At 32.4% G+C, this 20,280-nt stretch overlaps 1 protein-coding gene across 5 annotated transcripts in view; it reads left to right on the forward strand.

Moving 5' to 3' along the window:
- LOC126889419 (probable phospholipid-transporting ATPase IM) overlaps positions 1-20,280 on the forward strand; it is a 534,973-nt gene that overhangs the window by 474,318 nt on the left and 40,375 nt on the right. For all 5 annotated transcript variants that reach the window (XM_050657714.1, XM_050657713.1, XM_050657712.1 and 2 more), the window contains 3 exons: positions 14,563-14,840; positions 16,197-16,420; positions 18,835-19,060. In XM_050657714.1, coding sequence (XP_050513671.1) covers positions 14,563-14,840; positions 16,197-16,420; positions 18,835-19,060 — 728 coding nt within the window. The remainder of the gene's footprint in view (positions 1-14,562; positions 14,841-16,196; positions 16,421-18,834; positions 19,061-20,280) is intronic.

Consider the following 20,280-nt stretch of genomic DNA (forward strand, 5'->3'; position numbering starts at 1 on the left):
CTTACATTGAAGTTTAAACATTCAGCTTCAAGATTCTGAAGAGTGATTGCGTCTAACCCTAATTTATACCGTTGTTTTTTAATTGTTAAATATGCGTGTTATCCGATTTTTTTGTCGGTGCGGCGCGCTCTATTTCAAAAATCTCCTATTTTCCTCCGAGAAATATTGTTTCTAGATTCTTTGGGATATTCTAAATAAAATAAGTTTCTTGACATTTTTCTCAAAAGTTAATCGTTTATAACTTTAAAACTGGTAACTTTTGAGAAAAATTTCAAAAAACTTATTTTATTTATGTCCCAAAAAAATCAAGAAACAATATTTTTCGGAGCAAAATTGGAGATTTTTGAAATAGAGCGCGCCGCACCGGCAAAAAAGTCGGATGTTGAAGCTGAATGTTTAAACATCTGACAACCTCAAAAATACTAATTTAAATATGAGTTTTAGGCCTCGAAAATGCGTATTTTCGCATTTTTCAGATTTTAAATCGCCTATAACTCGAAAACTACCAATTTTTGAGAAAATTTACAAAAACCTTTCTTGTTTAGAATGACCAACAAAACTTAAAAATATATATTCCAGACGTGATTTTCGTAATATATATTCGTAATATATATTCCAGACGTAATATATATTCCAGACGTGATTTTTTTGTATTTGTTTAAAAAAATTGTTTAAAAATTCCGACCGGCACCCTTCAGATTTGTTTAAAGGGGACATTTTTGAATAGGAATCCACAAAGAAACCGAATCAGAAATTTTTCCAGACGGGAGCGGTCTCACCACATGGACTAAATTAAATAATTAAAGGTATGACAAAAACTCGTCGAGACAAAAATGTCTCTTACATATACTGGAAGATTTTAGTTCACTCACATTCTTGCCACGATCTAGATACTGCTACTTATGAAATCTCAAGACGAAATTTAACCTACACCAGAAAAACAAATTTAATCACATGTTTCCTACCTCAATTTTCAATAATACAAAACAAATTGGAAGAAAAAGAAAACAACTAATGTTCTATATCTCTTGAGGTTGCCAAATACTCTGCATTTTTCTTTACTATTCAAAGATTTGGAGAATGTGGTGCTAAATTTAATTATTCATACTAACCAAGGTATTTCTTGCTCGAATTTAGAATAGATATATAGTGATAGCTTGTTTTTGCATTACTATTGATTTTCAGAAAGTTGCATGCATTTTTATTACTAAAATGTGTCAAATTCGTATGAAAAAGTATTGATTAATAAAATGATCCGGAAATATATGATTAATGTAATCAGTCTCTTAATTTTTTTCATCTTAAGGGGCTATCCTAGTGTAAAAGTATGAAATTCATATACTTTTTTTGGGAATTTCTAAAATAAAAGTTACGGTACCAATTGGTTTTAAAATTTGCATGATCATTTAATATAAAAGGAAGTACCTGTAAAACAATTTTCATAAAAAAATGTTGAAAATTAAACAATTTATTCTGCATCTACAGGCACCGTGAAAATAAAATCATGGCCCCACTGCTGCAGTGATTGGGACTAATAGAGATCCTGAAACATAAAATTTTCAAAGTGATTATTGAAATATAGGTTATTTCCTATAACACCAACTAGGATTTTTGAAAAATATTAAAATTTGTAAAAATGACAGTATTGAAAAGAAATTTTAAAATTAGTTAAAACATTTTCAGTTTCAAAAACCGCCAAATTGACATTTTTTATCCGATCAAAAAACCCCTAGTTGATGGTATAGAAAATAACTTGATAATTCAATAATAACTTTGAAATTTTATGTTTCAGGATTTCTATTAGTCTCAATCACTGCACAGTGGAGCTATGTTTTTATTTTCACGGTGCCAGTAGATGGCGCATAAATCGTTTAATGTTCATTTTTTTTATAAAAATTGTTTTACATGCACTTCTTTTTATAATAAATGCTGATGCAAATTTTCAAAACAATTGGTACAGTACTTCTTATTTTTTATAAACTCCCAAAAAGTATATGAATTTCGAACTTTTACACTAGGATAGCCCCTTAATTATGGCTACTAATTGACGACAGGTACAACAGGAAAGTAAGGAGAGTTTACCCTTAAAAACACTATCTTTTGCACTCTTTACCACAGTTAAATGCTAAAGAATCAGTTAGCTCACTCTCGAATTTTGACGGTTCCAATTTTGCAATCCACTCCTGGGACAAAATTTTGAAAGCGCGGCGATAACGACCAATCACGGTAAACGTAAGATGCCGCTAACTGCCATTCATCTGCGCAAAGGACGAAAATATTTGATGAATTTGGTGACATTGTCACCAACATGGAACATCTAACAATAAAACACTGAAAACGTTTGTTTTCTATACTTCCACAAAATTTATTATAACTATGTGACTACAGCTATTTCGGCAGAGTGCCTTTCTCACGTGATTTAGTTTACTATGGGTTTGGCTTTTCAAAGTCTTTAACTGAACAGGTTGAGGAAAGGGGAGCTGTTTGTCTCGAGTTGGTCATTCAGAATTATATCTTTATTTTTTAATTTATTAATTTCTATAGATTCTAATAAAGATAGCTTAAGGCCTTCAATTTGAATATGCAGAATTTGAAACTCTTCATTAAAAGAATGATTACGATATAAAAGGTGAAGTGCGTATGTAGAAGTGTCTGTTTTTCTATTGTTGAAAGTTCTTTTGTGTTCTGATATCCGTTTGTCAAAGGTTCTGCCAGTTTGACCTATGTAAGTTTTCGGACAGTCACCACAAGTTAGTTTGTAGACACCACTCTGTAGTTGTTTTCTCTTTCGGCTCTTATTGTTCTTAATATATTTGCTTAAGTTATTGTTAGTTCTGAAAGCTGGTGTTATTCCTTCCTTTTTTATGTATCTGGCTATTTTTGTTGTTATCTTGCCAGTGTATGTGATAAAGCAGAAGGTAGTGGGTTCTTTCTGTGGTGGTGTATAGACTAATTTTAGGTCTTTCTTATGGAGTTTTTGGTTTAAAATTTTATTAATTGTTTGTTCGTTATATAACGATAACGAACAAACAATTAATAAAATTTTAAATTAAAAACTCCATAAGAAAGACCTGAAATTAGTCTATCCACCACCACAGAAAGAACCCAGTACCTTCTGCTCTATCACGTATACTGGCAAGATAACAACAAACATAGCCAGATACATAAAAAGAAAGGAATAACACCAGATTTCAGAACTAACAATAACTTAAGCAAATATATTAAGAACAATTAGAGCCGAAAGACAAAACAACTACACTAACTTGTGGTGACGGTCCGAAAACTTACATCGGTCAAACTGGCAGAACCTTTGACAAACGGATAGCAGAACACAAAAGGGCTTTTAACAATAGAAAAACAGACACTTCTACATACGCACTTTACCTTCTAGATCATAATCATTCTTTTAATGAAGAGTTGCAAATTCTGCATATTCAAAATAAAGGCCTTAAGCTATCTTTATTAGAATCTATGGAAATTAATAAATTAAAAAATACAGATATAATTCTGAATGACCAACTCGAGACAAACAGCTCCCCACTCGTCAACCTCTTCAGTTAAAGACTTTAAAAAGGCAAACACATAGTAAACTAAATCACTTGTGAAAGGCACTCTGTCGAAACAGCTGTAGTCACATAGTTATAATAAATTTTGTGGAAGTATAGAAAACAAACGTTTTCAGTGTTTTATTGTTAGATAAAATGAACTTCCATCAAGTAACGGTCGAATCCATCAATTAAAATGGAACATAGTATAGAGAACAAAGGATTTTTCGAGGAGTGACATAACTGATCTTTAGCATTATAATATGCCTGTAAGTAGAGAAAAGACGTTAAAATGAAAGTAGACGATTGCATTTCTTTTCATTTCGAACTCCACCATTGCTCTATACTCTATACGTTTTTCGAGTTACTCAACTCACATCAGGAACACTTGTAGTAGTTCAAATTGAAATGAAATGCAATATACACTCACCGGCATAAAATTGTACCACCCTAAATTTTTTATTAAGTTTGACAATGTACAACTCTATTATTTGTACTCCGATTTTCAAGATTCTTGCACCAGTTTGTAGGTACATGAATTGGTATCGTTTGGTATTATTCTGGTAACAAAAAAATTTGCTTGCATGGCATTATACAGGGGTGAATGGAAACGTTGTCTTTTCTGCTAACTTTAAAAAATTCTGTGGAAAAATGGAACAGCTGATTTTGTTTCATATTCCTGTCATATTATTATCCCGGGAGCATAACTAAAATTTTGTTTTTTGAGTTATCCGAATATCTATTTTCTTGTAAGAGCTGTACCATTTTTTTGTAAATAAAAACACTGACTCATAAAATAGAGGTTGGATTGACAAGATTAGAATGGCCCGCATGCAGCCCAGATCTCAATCCTATTGAGCATTTATGGGATGAATTAAAAAAAGCTATTGGCCGTCATCCTAGGCCTCCAGAAAATTTGGTACAGTTATGGCCCTGGTAGAGGAATATCGGGCTATTCCCCAAGCAAGGATAACACATATTTATTCGATGACACAACAGATTGCAAGCAGTCGTTGTTGCATACCCGCTATTTAATTGTTTTGTTGTTAATTTTATTTTGTTTTATTAATTTTAGTGCGTTTGATATTTTTAATTAAATAAAGATTCAAAGCAGTGTTTTTAATTACAGCTCTTACAAGAAAAGAGATATTCAGATAATTCAAAAAACAAGACCTTAGTGATACCTCCAGGATAATACAAAAGTAGTATGAAACAAAATTAGCCCTCCAATTTTTCCACAGAATTTTTTAAATTAGGAGAAGAAACAACGCTTCCATTCACCCCCGTATAATTCCATCTAAGCAAATAAAGTTATAGATTGTCAAATTTAATCAAAAATTTTGGGTGGCGGAATTTTGTGCTGGTGAGTGTATTTGGCCGTCATAGTATCATAGCTTGTCTGAGTACCCTAGAAGCAACAAGAAGTCAAGAGACTTCTCTTTGATGGCGAATTAGGTGAACCGCAAATCCAAGCTAGCTGGAAGCTATTGGATGGTGTTAGAAATAACCTTTTATCCCGACAAGATATCTACAGTTTACCTACCCTTAAAAAACACTCTTCTTCCTGCTTCCTTAATAGGCTCGCGCCTGTTCAATCTTCGGATGTCTCCTTATCAGATATCCAGTTTATCACTCCATCTCTTCCTTGGCCTTCCTATACTCCTTCGGCCGTTTAGTGATCTGTCTCGTGCTATCTTTACCAGTCTTCCTTCTCCCAATCTGCTTATATGCTCCCGAATCGTGTTAAGTGCTTTATTATATCTAAAAATCCACAAGGAAAAAGTTTTCCTGTAGTTGGCTGTATACCATGTAATACAAAAAACAATAAAATCCTTTATAAAAGGTATATATTTAAAATCCCTAAAAAGGGCTACATCACAGAACTAGTTTTCGATTGGTTGACCAATCATCATCAGTGCTTACCTAAAATGAATATAACCTGGTAAATAATGCAAAGATTAACTTTAATAATGTATAGATTAACTAATGCAAGGATAATCTATGCATTATTTTACCAGGTTATATTCATTTTAGGTAAGCACTGATGATGATTGGTCAACCAATCGAAAACTAGTTCTGTGATGTAGCCCCTTTTAGGGATTTTAAATATATACCTTTTATAAAGGATTTTTGAAGTTGTACTTCTTTAGGCGCGATTTCATTGAGGGTGAAATTGTATTAATCTGCGCGCATGCGCGCACCGACAGTATGGTATTAGTCGTTATACGGGCTCTGATTGGGTGTTGAAATGATCTGTCAATAATTGTTCAATATGGAGGTTATCGGTAAACAAAAATATTGTATATATTAGTTTTTATTGTTGTAAGGACAGAAATAAAATCAAATTTATAATTATAGTGACTTTTTAAATAGTTTTGAAAAGCCGCAGGTACGTAATTCTAAATGTTTCAGTTGTATATCAATAAAAAATTATCTTCATACCTATCTATTTGGAAAATGTAAAAAAAAATAATGTAGTTACCTATTAGTAGGCAATGCTTTAATTTACATAATCTGATTACGAACAAACTTTCTACAAATCTTCATCTAATATATCGTTTTCTTACTCTATATTTTGTTGTATTTTAATTCGACAAAAATCAAACTAATAATTTGATTAAATTCATATAAATTATAAACAAACAAAATGTCAAAAAGTTTATGGTGTAAATGTTTAGTTTGTGTATATTCCCACATGACGTATACGCGAATGTGGTGCAGTGGGAAATCGCTTCGACTTTCGTACGACGCGATAGACGTGAAGTGGGTTCAAGCCCCAAGCAAGTTGTTATTTTTTTATTTTTTTTTATAGATTTTATGATTGTAAGTATATTATTATATAATTTTTTTCAGAAAATACGTATTTAATTAAAATTTTTGGCAACAATTATTGTTCAGAAATCATTTTTGGCATTTTTCAATGTGTTTGTGTGTGTTTTATTCTTTTATTTTTTTTAATTTTTGATATTGTTTTAATAAAAATTTTTGGAAAGTAGTAGAGAAACTGTTTAAAGTATATTGATTTCGTTGAAATCATATAATAGAAGTATAACTTCTTACGTGCGTACAAAGTACACACATTCTTTTTTTTTGTTTTTTTTTTATTATATCTAAATTTCTGGATTCTTTTAGATACATTAGAAAATGATCAACTTTCTGAAAACATAATCATATCAGCACAAAATTTAGTTAGATTCGTATGTGTGTTCACATTATCTACCTGCTCTCTAATATACTCGGCTTGACTATTGATAAATAACACAAATTTCTTTCGAATTAACGTTATGGGCCTGGATCCCGCGTACCAAACAAAAGTGTACATATTAATAGCAAGCTGAAAATTTGTTAATAGCTTAAAAGTGTCTAGGCGGACAAACTTTGGTGTGTGGGAACACTGGAACAGGGGAAGTTTTAATTGTGTAACGTGATTTTAATTGTGGAATTTGTGATCCTGACAAGTTTATGATTGTGAAAACTAGCAGGTTGTTTTTAAGTGTATTCAATAGCAATTTTTATATGTCCCGGAAAATAGTGCGTTCCTTAAAGGTGTGGGTAGTATGCACCATTTAAAAGAAAACTTTCTTATAATTTTTTTTTCTTAAGTCATCTGTTGCCTCAAAAAAATAAAATAATGTCTTCTACTAAAATTTATATTTGGCAACCCGGCAGTATTATTTATTTTGACATAGCGAAGATATTTAAAATTGTAAACACAAACAGTCATATCATAATTACCTGTAACCCGAGAATACATCGTATTGTTGTGGTATTGTCATGATTTCGATCGCAAGTATCATGTTAATTACGTACCTATAGTGTATAATTAGTGCAAGATTTAGGTACACCAAGGCGATTTACCTCGAAGTTTAAGGATTTGTATATGGTTTCAAAACAAAATCTTCAGAGAAACCGAATTTCTGTGTAAAGTGTTGTGTGCAGATAAAGCTTGGTTTACGAGAAATGGTGTGTTTAACTCTCATAATTGCCAAAAGTGTGAATTTATGGGCTGGGATTATTAATAATTATCAGATTGAACCATTCGAATTTCCCAGAAGATTGAATGGAGAAATGTAGTACTCAAATTTTTGTAACATGTTATACCGATAGATACTTCCTGAAGACGTAGCTTGATAGTAATAAAAAATTTTCATGTAAGTTACAAACTTTACAAACCTTATTTATTAGATATTTAATAAACACAAATATTATGCTGTTTTTCTATCACTGTTATCAGTATTTTATCAATACATATTATGCCTAATGGTCGATGATTCATGGTAGTTGAGTTACAGTAAAATTATTTTTACACAGAAGAAGGAACGCAGAGTTGCCGGCTGTATTTGCGTTTCTGTGGACATTAATCAAATGCATTAAAAGTAATAAATTATTTTTTTGAAAACGGTTGACTTTACAAAAAAAAATTATCAGACTTTTTTGCTCTAAATGGTACACTTAGCCCGTACCTTGAAGGAACGCACTATTTTCCGGGACACCCTGTATATGTAAAAATGTTTGTCCGACAAATATGTTGGGCATTTTAATAAGTCCGACACGTAAAATATGTCAAATGACAGGAATTATGTTGGTAATAAATAGAAGTCTATTTTTGCATGATAATTTAATGAAAGGGCAACAAATCAATTGGAAGTTCTGTCCGACAAAATACATGGGACTTTTTCGTAGTCTGACGTTCGAAATCTGTAACCTATTCCACAATTAAAACTTCCCCTGTTCCAGTGTCCCCGTAGATCAAAGTTTGTCCGACTAGACACCGTTAAGCTATTAACCAATTTTCAGCTTGCTATTAATCAATTTTTTTTGGTACGCGGGATCCAGGCCCATTATATCTTTTGTCTTATAGCGAATAACAGTAGTTTAACTTAGAACTTTATTATGAATGGACGATTTTGATAATGCATCTAGCGTTGTTTATTTTTCTAACATTTTGTTATGTTTATTTGAATTTTTAATTATTTTTAACCATATAATATTTACTATAATTTTAGAAATCGGAGAAAAACTAGTATATATTTATTTCTGATATACAGGATGGCACAATTAAATCATTCCACTTGAAAAACTTTCATTTTGATTTCAAATGGGACAGTTTTTGGTCTTAAATTAATGGATGCATGGATACTTTAATTTCGTTTGCAAATATACTAACATTTTTATGTCCCACATGTGTCATTTATTTATACAGTGATGAGTGCGCTAATAACCGGTATAATAACGGAAAAGACGGAAAACATAATACGTTGTGAAATAAAACGAGATGAAACTAGTAGTGGTGTGAAATTATCAATAGAAACCTATAAATTTACATTATATTGATGTGTTTCCCACCTTTAGATATATCGGAATCAATCTGTCACAGGAGAATTTTAAAAATTTGTTACAGTGGCAGTTGCCAAACTCCTCCAATACGTCTAAAAATGGGAGGAGTTTGTCAACTGCCACTTTGATAGGAGAATTCTATAAAATTCTCCTGTAACAGATTGAATCCGATACATCTAAAGGTGGGAAACATATCAAAATACTAACAGTTAACGAAACTATACAAGATGTACTGATATCCTAAGTTTCTTGTGGGCCTGACGATGCTGTACAAAATGTAAACAGCGAAACCGGTCGCCCCCATCTTACTTTAATGAAATAAAACCTTAATACGGATTGTGAGTAGAGGACCTTCTTTACTCTTACATACATGTCAGGAATAGGTTTCATGACGGTAATTTTCACGCTGGACGTCCCATTAGAGCTCTAGTATTATCCCGTGGGAATCGCACAAGGAGAATAGATTAGAGGCTTTGATCGAGGGTGTGGCGAACACCTGGCAACGCAGCTCGCTTGTAAACCGTTCAAGAAGTTGACAGATATCAAGAAGTAACTTTGATGGTTTGTGCTGGAGTTTCAATAGGATATCGAGCTGTCATTAATAACAGACGTGACCATACACTCTACCAAAGAATATAGACGTTAGTAGAAGGGTACTGCCCTGTAACGTTTTAGCATAGGATTTTGTGTTCCCACTGGGTAGGTGCATGGACAACGACTACGGTGCTTACGCGATCTCACCACCGCCCGCACTGCGGCCGCAACATCCCTCGTCAACAAGCCTGCTTTGAAGTGACAAATAAACGTGACCATATGGTCCATATAAAAGCCTACAACTTTATTCTTAAATATAAAAAGGAAAGAATCCCTCTCATTGGCTGTATACGATAATAAAAATTACTAAAGGAGTAAAAAATCTTCCTTTGTAGATGGTATATAATTTATTTAAAAATTTTTCTAAAAAAGATCCAAGTTGGACTTAAAGGGGTACATCACTGGTACGATACAAACAAACGTTTTCAGACTAATCAGTCCATCATCAGGTTAAAGTCTAAAATAAGTAAACCACTGTGGTTTACTTATTTTAGAAGTATTTACTTATTTTGGACTTTAACCTGAAGATGAACTGATTAGTCCGAAAACGTTTGTTTTTATCGTACCAGTGATGTACCCCTTTAAGTCCAACTTGGATCTTTTTTAGAAAAAATTTTAAATAAATTATATACCATCTACAAAGGAAGATTTTTTACTTCTTTAGTAATTTATTCTTAAGAGGAAACAGTAGCGATCAACAGGTAGCAAAAACGCGTTCCAAGATTGCGGCTGTAATTTTGAATATTTTTTCGAGATATTTGGCACACGTATTCAATATAATAAAGAATGACGGTATAGAGCCCAATTTGAAAAATATATTAATATGTGGAAATTACTCTGTAATTAAATACAATATTAAAAAACGAGCCTGTACCGCCATTAAGAAGTACAAAAAAATACACTTTCTTCAAATAAACTTTTTTATCCGATGCCTGGATTTTGTGTCATTTTCGAACTAGTAAATTTTTTTATTTCATTAGTAGTTCCAAAATGACACAAAATCTAGACATCGGATAAAAAAGTTTATTTGAAGAAAGTGTATTTTTTTGTTCTTAATGGCGGTACAGGCTCGTTTTTTTAATATTGTATTTAATTACAGAGTAATTTCCACATATTAATATATTTTTCAAATTGGGCTCTGTACCGCCATTCTTTATTATATTACGAATACGTGTGCCAAATATCTCGAAAAAATATTCAAAATTACAGCCGCAATCTTGGAACGCGTTTTCGCTTCCTGTTGATCGCTACTGTTTCCTCTTAAATTTTAGTTGAAAATTGTGTTCTTGGTTGTTACCTGTTGTGTTATTCACAATTAATTGTTAAATTACCGTTTAATTATTCTTTGATTACTTTATACCCTAGGCCATAGACCATTTTAATGTGTGTAGTTTCTCGTCTTGTACATCCATTAGGTGGACACCCTGTATAAAAGAATAAAAATTAAAAAATATCGCATGCAGCGAAATTCAAATAAACTAGTTTAGATTAATATTTTAAAATAAAGTGTAAATAACAATCTTTTTATATTGTAAAGTGCATTTGTCAATTAGTGTTTTCTAAATACCATAATAAAGCTTTTAAGTAAATTACAAAATCGTATGACGTAAAAAGTAATACCATTGTTTATATAGTAATAGTTGGCCAACCCAATAGATAAATTTGTTTGATTTTAATTGAGACAGTCACCACCATTTCTGTCAGGGTCGCAACGTCAGGCGTAACTACGATAAATCCAAAATGCATAGAAACCCAGTTTGTAGCACGCCTATGGATAACAAATGCAAGAAAAATAATATGTATCTCGACAAATTAAACAAACATAAAAATATACCTACTTGGTGCTACATAACTTTACGGAGTGCCTCGGTAGCTCTAAGTCTTCAGAGACCTAGGGGGTGGATTCATAAGAGCTTTTAAAATTTAATAGAAAGCTCATAGAGAGCTCAAGTGCTCGGGGGGCGCCATAATTAAAAGAAAATGAAAGACACACTTAAAACTTCAAAAAAAAATAACTAAAGTAAAAAGTTAATAAAAATATATAGATATCATAAGATACAAACACATTTACATAAATATAAATATAACATGACTTAACATAGTTTTCTCAGTTGAATATCATTCAGGACCAAGAGAAAAGGGATCAAATAATAATAAATAGTCAAAAAGATAATTGCAAAATGAATCAAATTTTTAATAAATTTAAAATAAAAACGAAAATGATGGAACTTTTGTAGATGTACAATATTAAAGATCCTGTTTACAAAAACGATAAAAAAGTTTACAAACAATACCTTGTTATATAGTCCTGTCCTTATTCTTCACGTTGTTAATTTCCAAAGCACTACTTTTCACTGAATTTACATAAAAAGTACAAAAATGGTTATTTCCATGAAAAGTTTCAGCAAAGATAAATAAACTTCCAGATGATTGTCAAAAATAAATAAACTTCCAAATGAGTCTACTCATATTGACTTTTTAAAATATTTAAATAACTTCTAAAATTAACTTCTTGAAGTACTTATTATTATTATTAACACTTAATACATGATTGCTTCAAAAAAAACTTAGATAGTGTATTACACACCAAAACTAACCAGCTTCTTGCCTGAACGCGGCAACGTCGTGATTTCTTCATAAAAACTCAAAATCCGCTACATTCTCACTTGAATTCTCAACCAAAACTTCCACTTAAAACTCAAACTAAAAGGGCCTAGCCGGGTAAGATGGTGAAAAGTGCCCCCAACCCAATTTAAATTCCATATAGGCCACTTTTTAGCACATATAGAGGAACTCACTTTCTGAAATTTTTAGCCCCCTAGGTGGTCACGTAACCCCCCTAGAGCCTAATTAGGCTTTTTAGGTTTTTATTTTTTATCTCAGCCGCATCAAGAGCTAGCCAAAAACTTTATTTAAAAAAGTTGTAGGTTTCAACAAGATCTATATGAAAAATTTTTTTTAAATTTTTTTGGCGGGAAATTCGAATTTTTAGAACAATTTTAAACTTTTAAATAACTCTGAAAAAAAACTAAGACACTCGTTTTTACGAAAATCAATTATAATGTGTATTTTTGCACAATCTTTCACCCTGAATTTTTTCAGATTTTTAAAATTGGTGAAACGTACCTTTAAAAATAAAAAACCGCATTTTTTCGTTTTTTTTTTCGTTTTTTGATACAATTTTATACATATTTTTCAAAAAATTTAACACCGTCACTAGAATAGGTAAAAAACTGAAAAATAATTGGGGTTTGCTTAATAAAAATTTTTTGTAACGCCATCCATTTTCAAGATACAGGGCGTTAAAGAAAACAAAATTTTACATATTTTTTACGATTTTGCCGAAACTACTGGCAACATTGTAATAAAACTTGGCGGGTTTTAAGAGGTAGTTATTGTGCATGTTTTGACATACAATTAAGGATTTGATATTCATCATTGGCGCGCATAGGGGTAATGGTCTGAACTTTTCAAAGAAAAAAAGATAGTACGCCACTGACATATTTCAAATTAACAATCATATTTGAATTCCTCGTTCAATTTGCAATAAAAAATCTATCTTCTCATCTTTTCATACGACGCGCCGTTTTGCTGCAAAAAAATAAAATATCTTAACGCTTCCAAAGTATTCGAATTAATTTTGATAATGGATGTACGAGTTTTATTTATTATGTAGATGTAGAAACTACTCGAGGTTCGAATACTTTGTAAGGGTTAAGATCTTTTATTTTTTGAATAAAAATGGCGCGTCGTATGAAAAAATAAGAAGATACATTTTTTGTCACAAATTGAACGAGGAATTCAAAACGATTGTTAATTTGAAATATGTCAGTGGCGTACTATTTTTATTCTATAAAAAGTTCAGACCATTACCCCTATACGCGCCAATGATGAATATCAAATCCTTAGTTGTATGTCAAAACATGCACAATAACCACCTCTTAAATCCCACCAAGTTTTATTACAATGTTGCCAGTAGTTTCAGCAAAATCGTAAAAAATGTGTAAAATTTTGTTTTCTTTAACGCCCTGTATCTTGAAAATGGATGGCGTTACAAAAAATTTTTATTAAGCAAACCCCAATTGTTTTTCAGTCTTTTACCTATTCTAGTGACAGTGTTACCTTTTTTGAAAAATATGTATAAAATTTTATCAAAAAACGAAAAAAAAACCGAAAAAATGCGGTTTTTTATTTGTAAAGGTACGTTTCACCAATTTTAAAAATCTGAAAAAGTTCAGGGTGAAAGATTGTGCAAAATTACACATTATAATTGATTTTGGTAAAAACGAGTGTCTTAGTTTTTTTTCCGAGTTATTTAAAAGTTTAAAATTGTTCTAAAAATTCGAATTTCCCGCCAAAAAATAAAAAAAAAATTTTTTCATATAGATCTTTTTGAAACTTACAACTTTTTTAAATAAAGTTTTTGGCTAGATCTTGACGCGGCTGAGATAAAAAATAAAAACATAAAAAGCCTAATTAGGTTCTAGGGGGGTGACGTGACCACCTAGGGGGCTAAAAATTTCAGAAAGTGAGTTCCTCTATATGTACTAAAAAGTGGCCTATATGTAATTTAAATCGAGCTGGGGGCACTTTTCACCATCTTACCCGGCTAGGCCCTTTCAACTTAACTCTTCAGAAACCGCCATAAGCGGTCTCCACCCGAGGCTACAACCAACCTCTGACTTCAACGTCCAAAACTTGAATTGTGAATCCTTCAATCTCCAAACTAGAACGAAAACCTTTACTTCCAAAACCTATTCCCTTTGTCTCATTCTACCCTACTCATCCAATCAACCAATAAGAAAAAAATTTAATCCTTCCTTCTTTCATCATTGACTAATAAAAAAATAACTAAGCTTCCTACTTATAGTCTACAGTCTATGCCATAAAAACAAACAAAAAAAAACTTGGTGTCTATGCATTTTGGATGTATCTTATTTACGCGTGACGTTGCGACCCTGACAGAAATGGTGGTGACTGTCTCAATTAGAATCAAACAAATTTATCTATTGGGCTGACCAACTATTACTATATAAACAATGGTAATGTATATAATTTAACAAAAACAACCAAATTTGATTTACAGCACAGAGCTCGCATATCACGGAGGTATTGAAGAAACAGGACCACCTGAGGAGACTTCGGGAGGTTTCGCGATCGTCGTCAACGGTCATTCTTTGGTGCACTGTTTACATCCCCAAATGGAAAGGTTGTTTTTGGAAGTTGTCATGCAATGTAAATCTGTGATTTGCTGTAGAGTGACTCCATTACAAAAGGCGTTGGTGGTGGAATTGGTTAAGAAGAACAAACAAGCCGTGACGTTGGCTATAGGTGACGGAGCGAATGACGTGTCAATGATTAAAGGTGAGGAATTTTACGTGTAAAAATAAATTATTACAAGAGTCAGATTATTGATAATACATCGTGTATAAAAAGACTAATTTAATTTAATGCCCATTTAATATCCACTGCAAGTCCTTCAAAAGGCTCTCCGAAAAGATATTTTATCACGACTTGTTCTAGGACCTTTTCTACCGTTACATAAATCGCATTTCTTACACTAATCTTCTATAGTCCGACCCACATTGACTATACAGTACAGGGAACATAGGCAATGCAGTTCTTATGAGAGTTTTTAGCGCGGTGATGTCGATTTTATTAAAAAGAATTTGAAATCGAGCATTAGAGAGATTAATATGAGAGATTCATATGCGTAATAACTAGTATATCAAATAAACTTAAACGCATACGAATCCTCAAATTGTAGATTGTCTTTCTAAAATAGTTTTAATTTAATCTCTCTAATGTTCGACTACAAATTCTTTTTGATAAAATCGGCATCACCGCGCTAAAAACTCTCATAAGGACTGCATTGCCTATGGTCCCTGTACTGTAAAGTTAAGGTGGGACGGACTATAGTACATGTCGGCGACAATTGATCCAATAAAATCTGTCGGACTCTGGCTAGTATTCTTTTGACTCCAAAATGTTCTTCATGGCAGCTATGAAGTTCTTGCAACACACTTTTATGTGCGATTTTAGCAGTACCGATTGTTGAACCTTACGGACTCCGTAATAATAATCGTAGGGCAGGAAAGTATGCTAAATTTGCAGTCCTCGAGCGTTATAGGGACCTATTGTGGTCCTTTGTGGAAAACAGTCAACTGCTCGCATCACTCGAAAATGGTTCGGTGATTCCGTACCATGACCAAAATTTATATGTTTGTAACGTCTAAGTGGTTGTTCTTACTGTTTTATTATTTTTAACTAAAATCCAGTAATCCAAGAAAAGTAATCCTTCATCATCCGGAGTTGCACAGCAGACCAATGTTCTTAATATGCAAACACTTACAACCCGAAGTAGCCGGTACTTTTTTTATATACTTTGACCATTAGCTCTGATGATGACACATATGTCGAAAGCGCTTAGCTAAGGAAATTAAATATATTTACACACTTTAATATACTTTTTTCACTTTCTTCGTAAACTATTTACGATTTCTACCTCTACTCTTTTACGCTTCTCCTTTTCCTCTTCCTCTTCTTGTCTACGCTTCTCATTTTTCTCTTTCGCTTCTTGCCTACGTTACTTACCTCTTCACTCATTTTTAAAATACATGCAGAGGATCCATTCATCCTCCAATTTGAAGAATTATAGTTTGGAGTTCTTCATTATATCGAAATTTTATTATAATGGAATACATTGTATGATTTTTTCAGCTGCACATATTGGAGTTGGAATATCGGGCCAAGAAGGAATGCAAGCTGTTCTAGCTTCTGACTACTCAATAGCACAGTTCAGGTTTTTGGAGAGGTTACTGTTGGTACATGGAAGATGGTCCTATTACAGGATGTGTAGCTTTTTAAGATACTTCTTCAACAAGAACTTTGCGTTCACGCTGTGCCATTTTTGGTATGCCTTCTTTTGCGGGTTTAGCGCTCAGGTAAGCACATTTTTTTTTTAATAAAAACTTGCTGATTTTTGTGCTAGTAGAATTGAGTCTTTTATGTAATATACAGTAGGAAAAATGAAAGAATACCCATGCGTCATCGATATATGCATACGAATCAAATCAAAAATTTCTAGTCAAAACAACGTCTAACCTAAGTTAATACTGTAAAAAAACGGATCTGACTACTACCCCACCATACGATTTTTCGCTACGTAAATGTGTCAAAAAATGTTTGTGATGTTATTCTTTCCATTTGTAATTAATTATTTGATATAGATTAATAATACAAAAGTAATGAGTAATAAGTAAATAGTAACAGGAATCTTTATGTCAGCTGTATTAAGTGACTTAAATGAAAGTAAACTTAATGAACTCAGATCATTTTGGTATCCAGCTCATTTTCCAGACATTATCTGCAAATAACTGTACATTCGTAAAAATATACTAATCTGTAATTTTATACACTATGATTGAAAAGTCAGAGTAATATGTACACGTTTGGCAAACTCTTAGACAGAAGGTAACCATATTGACAGATGATTACTTACAAATTTTATTGACTTATTTTAATTAAATAAATACTTACCATAGTCCTGTCGCCAGGGGGGGTACAACGGCCTCCTGTATTCAGATGGACTTACCCAAGTTTTTATTATGTATTTTGGCCCGTAGAACACGAATTTTTTGGGTAACAGTTGATCCGGATGTCGATAAGATTGTTATAAACAAAGAAGTTGAGGAATTACATAACAGCGATTTCTCGCAAAACAAAACATGTTTTTGTATTTTTTGGGCCATTATAACCAAAAAATGTTCCTACAAGTTTTTTCGTAGGATGCATAGTTTTCGAGATAAACGCGGTTGAACTTTCAAAAAATCGAAAAATTGCAATTTTTGAACCCGAATAACTTTTGATTAAAAAATAAAATAGCAATTCTGCTTATCGCATTTGAAAGTTCAAGTCAAATTCTATCGGTTTCGAATATATACATTGCTAAAAATGTATGTGTTTATTGCTAAAAAAAGCTATAAACACATAGTGTTTCCCGTGCCTAATACATGCGTTTACATGCATGCTACGTAGAAATAGCCTCGCTTGCACTTGTACCTACTCTACCTACTCGTTCGATTTTAAATGGGAAATCATTGAAAACATCAGTCCAGCACTAGGTGTTTATACTTTTGTTTAACAATAAAATAATAAATTTTTAGCAATGCAAATAACTAAAACCGATATACTTTGACTTGAACTTTCAAATGCGGTAAGCAGAATTGCTATTTTATTTTTTAATCAAAAGTTATTCGGGTACAAAAATTGCAATTTTTCGATTTTTTGAAAGTTCCACCGCGTTTATCTCGAAAACTATGCATCCTACGAACAACTTTGTAGGAACACTTTTTGGTTAGAATGGCCCAAAAAATACAAAAACATGTTTTGTTTTGCGAGAAATCGCTGTTATGTAATTCCTCAACTTCTTTGTTTATAACAATCTTATCGACATCCGGATCAACTGTTACCCAAAAAATTCGTGTTCTACGGGTCAAAATACATAAAAAAAACTTGGGTAAGTCCATCTGAATACAGGAGGCCGTTGTACCCCCCCTGGCGACAGGACTACCAAACCAAAAATACAATATAATATCAAAATAGCTTTTAAAAGAACTGAGTTTATTCAAGTAAATACGACTGATTATTAAAATTTATAAACTCTACCGAACCTAACCCAGTTTCACTGTCAAAGTGACAGAAATTGAATCTGTTAGATTATAGTTGACCAGCACGATTACTCGAATAGTAGTTTATACGATCATTATATCTACTGATGTTGAATGTTTTTCTAAGAATGACATTAGAAGTACAGAAATATAGTATTTTTACTACAAAAGCGATATTACGTAGGTCAAAATTTTTGACGTAAGAGTACTGTCAAAACATTAGAATGTGACTTTTCATTATTGCCATGTTTATTATAAACATGGCAATAATGAAAAGTCACATTCTAATGTTTTGACAGTTCTCTTATGTCAAAAATTTTGACCTACGTAATATCGCTTTTGTAGTAAAAATACTATAGTCAAGTGTGAGTTTAAATTTTCTACTAAATTAATACAACTACGTTGAACAATTGTATCGCCGTCTCACTCTGTCAATTATAAATATGTAACTGCGTATGTCTTGGATAACGTTTTTGCTTAGTAGACAACACTTAATAATCTATCTCTCTCGTTTGTTATTTATAGAAAAATGCAGCAAATCCAAAATATGTGCTTGATATGATCGTTCATTGGTATTCTTTAATTTTTCCGACTGTAAGTAGTGGGTTCATAAGCCACCATTTAAAAATTAACTTTTTGTTGATTTGGTAGCAGTTTTAAGAAGAGAAAAGTAATTATTTTATTTTCAGACTGTCTTTGATCCCATGTATATATCAATCTACAATCTTTTCTATACATCGTTGCCCGTCCTAGGGGTCGGCATATTCGACCAAGACGTAAATGACAAGAATAGTGTCCTATACCCACAGTTGTATAAACCAGGTCACTATAACCTTTTCTTCAACAAAAAGGAATTTTTTAGAAGTGCTCTTCAGGGCTGCTTCGTCTCAATGGTGCTTTTCTTTGTTCCTTTTGGTAAGATTTTTAAAAATTATTTATATAAGTTTTAGTAAGTGTAGTATATATAGTATGTACACTATGTACAGCTGGCGGCCATTAACATTTTGCTCCCTTACATATCTATGGTTTGTTTCTAAACCAGTAGGAGTAAACTAAAAAGACAGGTTCACACTTAAGAAAATCACTAGAAAAATCACCAAATACATCTTCTTTTTTGGTTGATTATATCGGTCTTCGACGGTAATCCATACATAATCCATTCGTCTTCCTAGACGAAGAGAAGGTAAATGCGTGGCCTAAGTGTCCTCTATTTGCTTTCTCCTATTTTCGTCGTCTCTACGTGATTATATATTGTAAAATCCGGAGATATGGGATGTAGCCAGAAAGCAGTTTATTAGCGAGAAGTCTTAGATTTAAAATATTGTTTATTATATTTTTATTTCAATTATTCTAATTGTTTAAAAAGTAGTAAACTTTGTATCTGGGGCTTTTCGTTGTTTTCCTCGTAATACGAGAGATGTCGCTGATTTGCGTCTCAAAAGGTGGGTTCATTGCATCGCGATGTTTTGCCTTAAAAGAGGCAGAATGTTTATATTCCCTTCAGAGTTGTGACTGCATAATCTTCACTGATGATGCATAAGGATGCTGAAATAGTTGCTATATGGAGATGGTAGTTCAACTCTGAATCGAATATAAACAAAACCTGCCTTGAACCCTTTTTAATCTTTTTCATTTTACTCAGTTTTTGAGTATTTAGAAACTGTCTTTCGGTCCTTTTCCTAGACGAAGAGAAGGTAAATGCGTGGCCTAAGTGTCCTCTATTTGCTTTCTCCTATTTTCGTCGTCTCTACGTGATTATATATTGTAAAATCCGGAGATATGGGATGTAGCCAGAAAGCAGTTTATTAGCGAGAAGTCTTAGATTTAAAATATTGTTTATTATATTTTTATTTCAATTATTCTAATTGTTTAAAAAGTAGTAAACTTTGTATCTGGGGCTTTTCGTTGTTTTCCTCGTAATACGAGAGATGTCGCTGATTTGCGTCTCAAAAGGTGGGTTCATTGCATCGCGATGTTTTGCCTTAAAAGAGGCAGAATGTTTATATTCCCTTCAGAGTTGTGACTGCATAATCTTCACTGATGATGCATAAGGATGCTGAAATAGTTGCTATATGGAGATGGTAGTCCAACTCTGAATCGAATATAAACAAAACCTGCCTTGAACCCTTTTTAAC

The sequence above is a fragment of the Diabrotica virgifera genome, chromosome 8, assembly GCF_917563875.1.
Source record: "Diabrotica virgifera virgifera chromosome 8, PGI_DIABVI_V3a".
NCBI classification, from domain to species: domain Eukaryota; kingdom Metazoa; phylum Arthropoda; class Insecta; order Coleoptera; family Chrysomelidae; genus Diabrotica; species Diabrotica virgifera.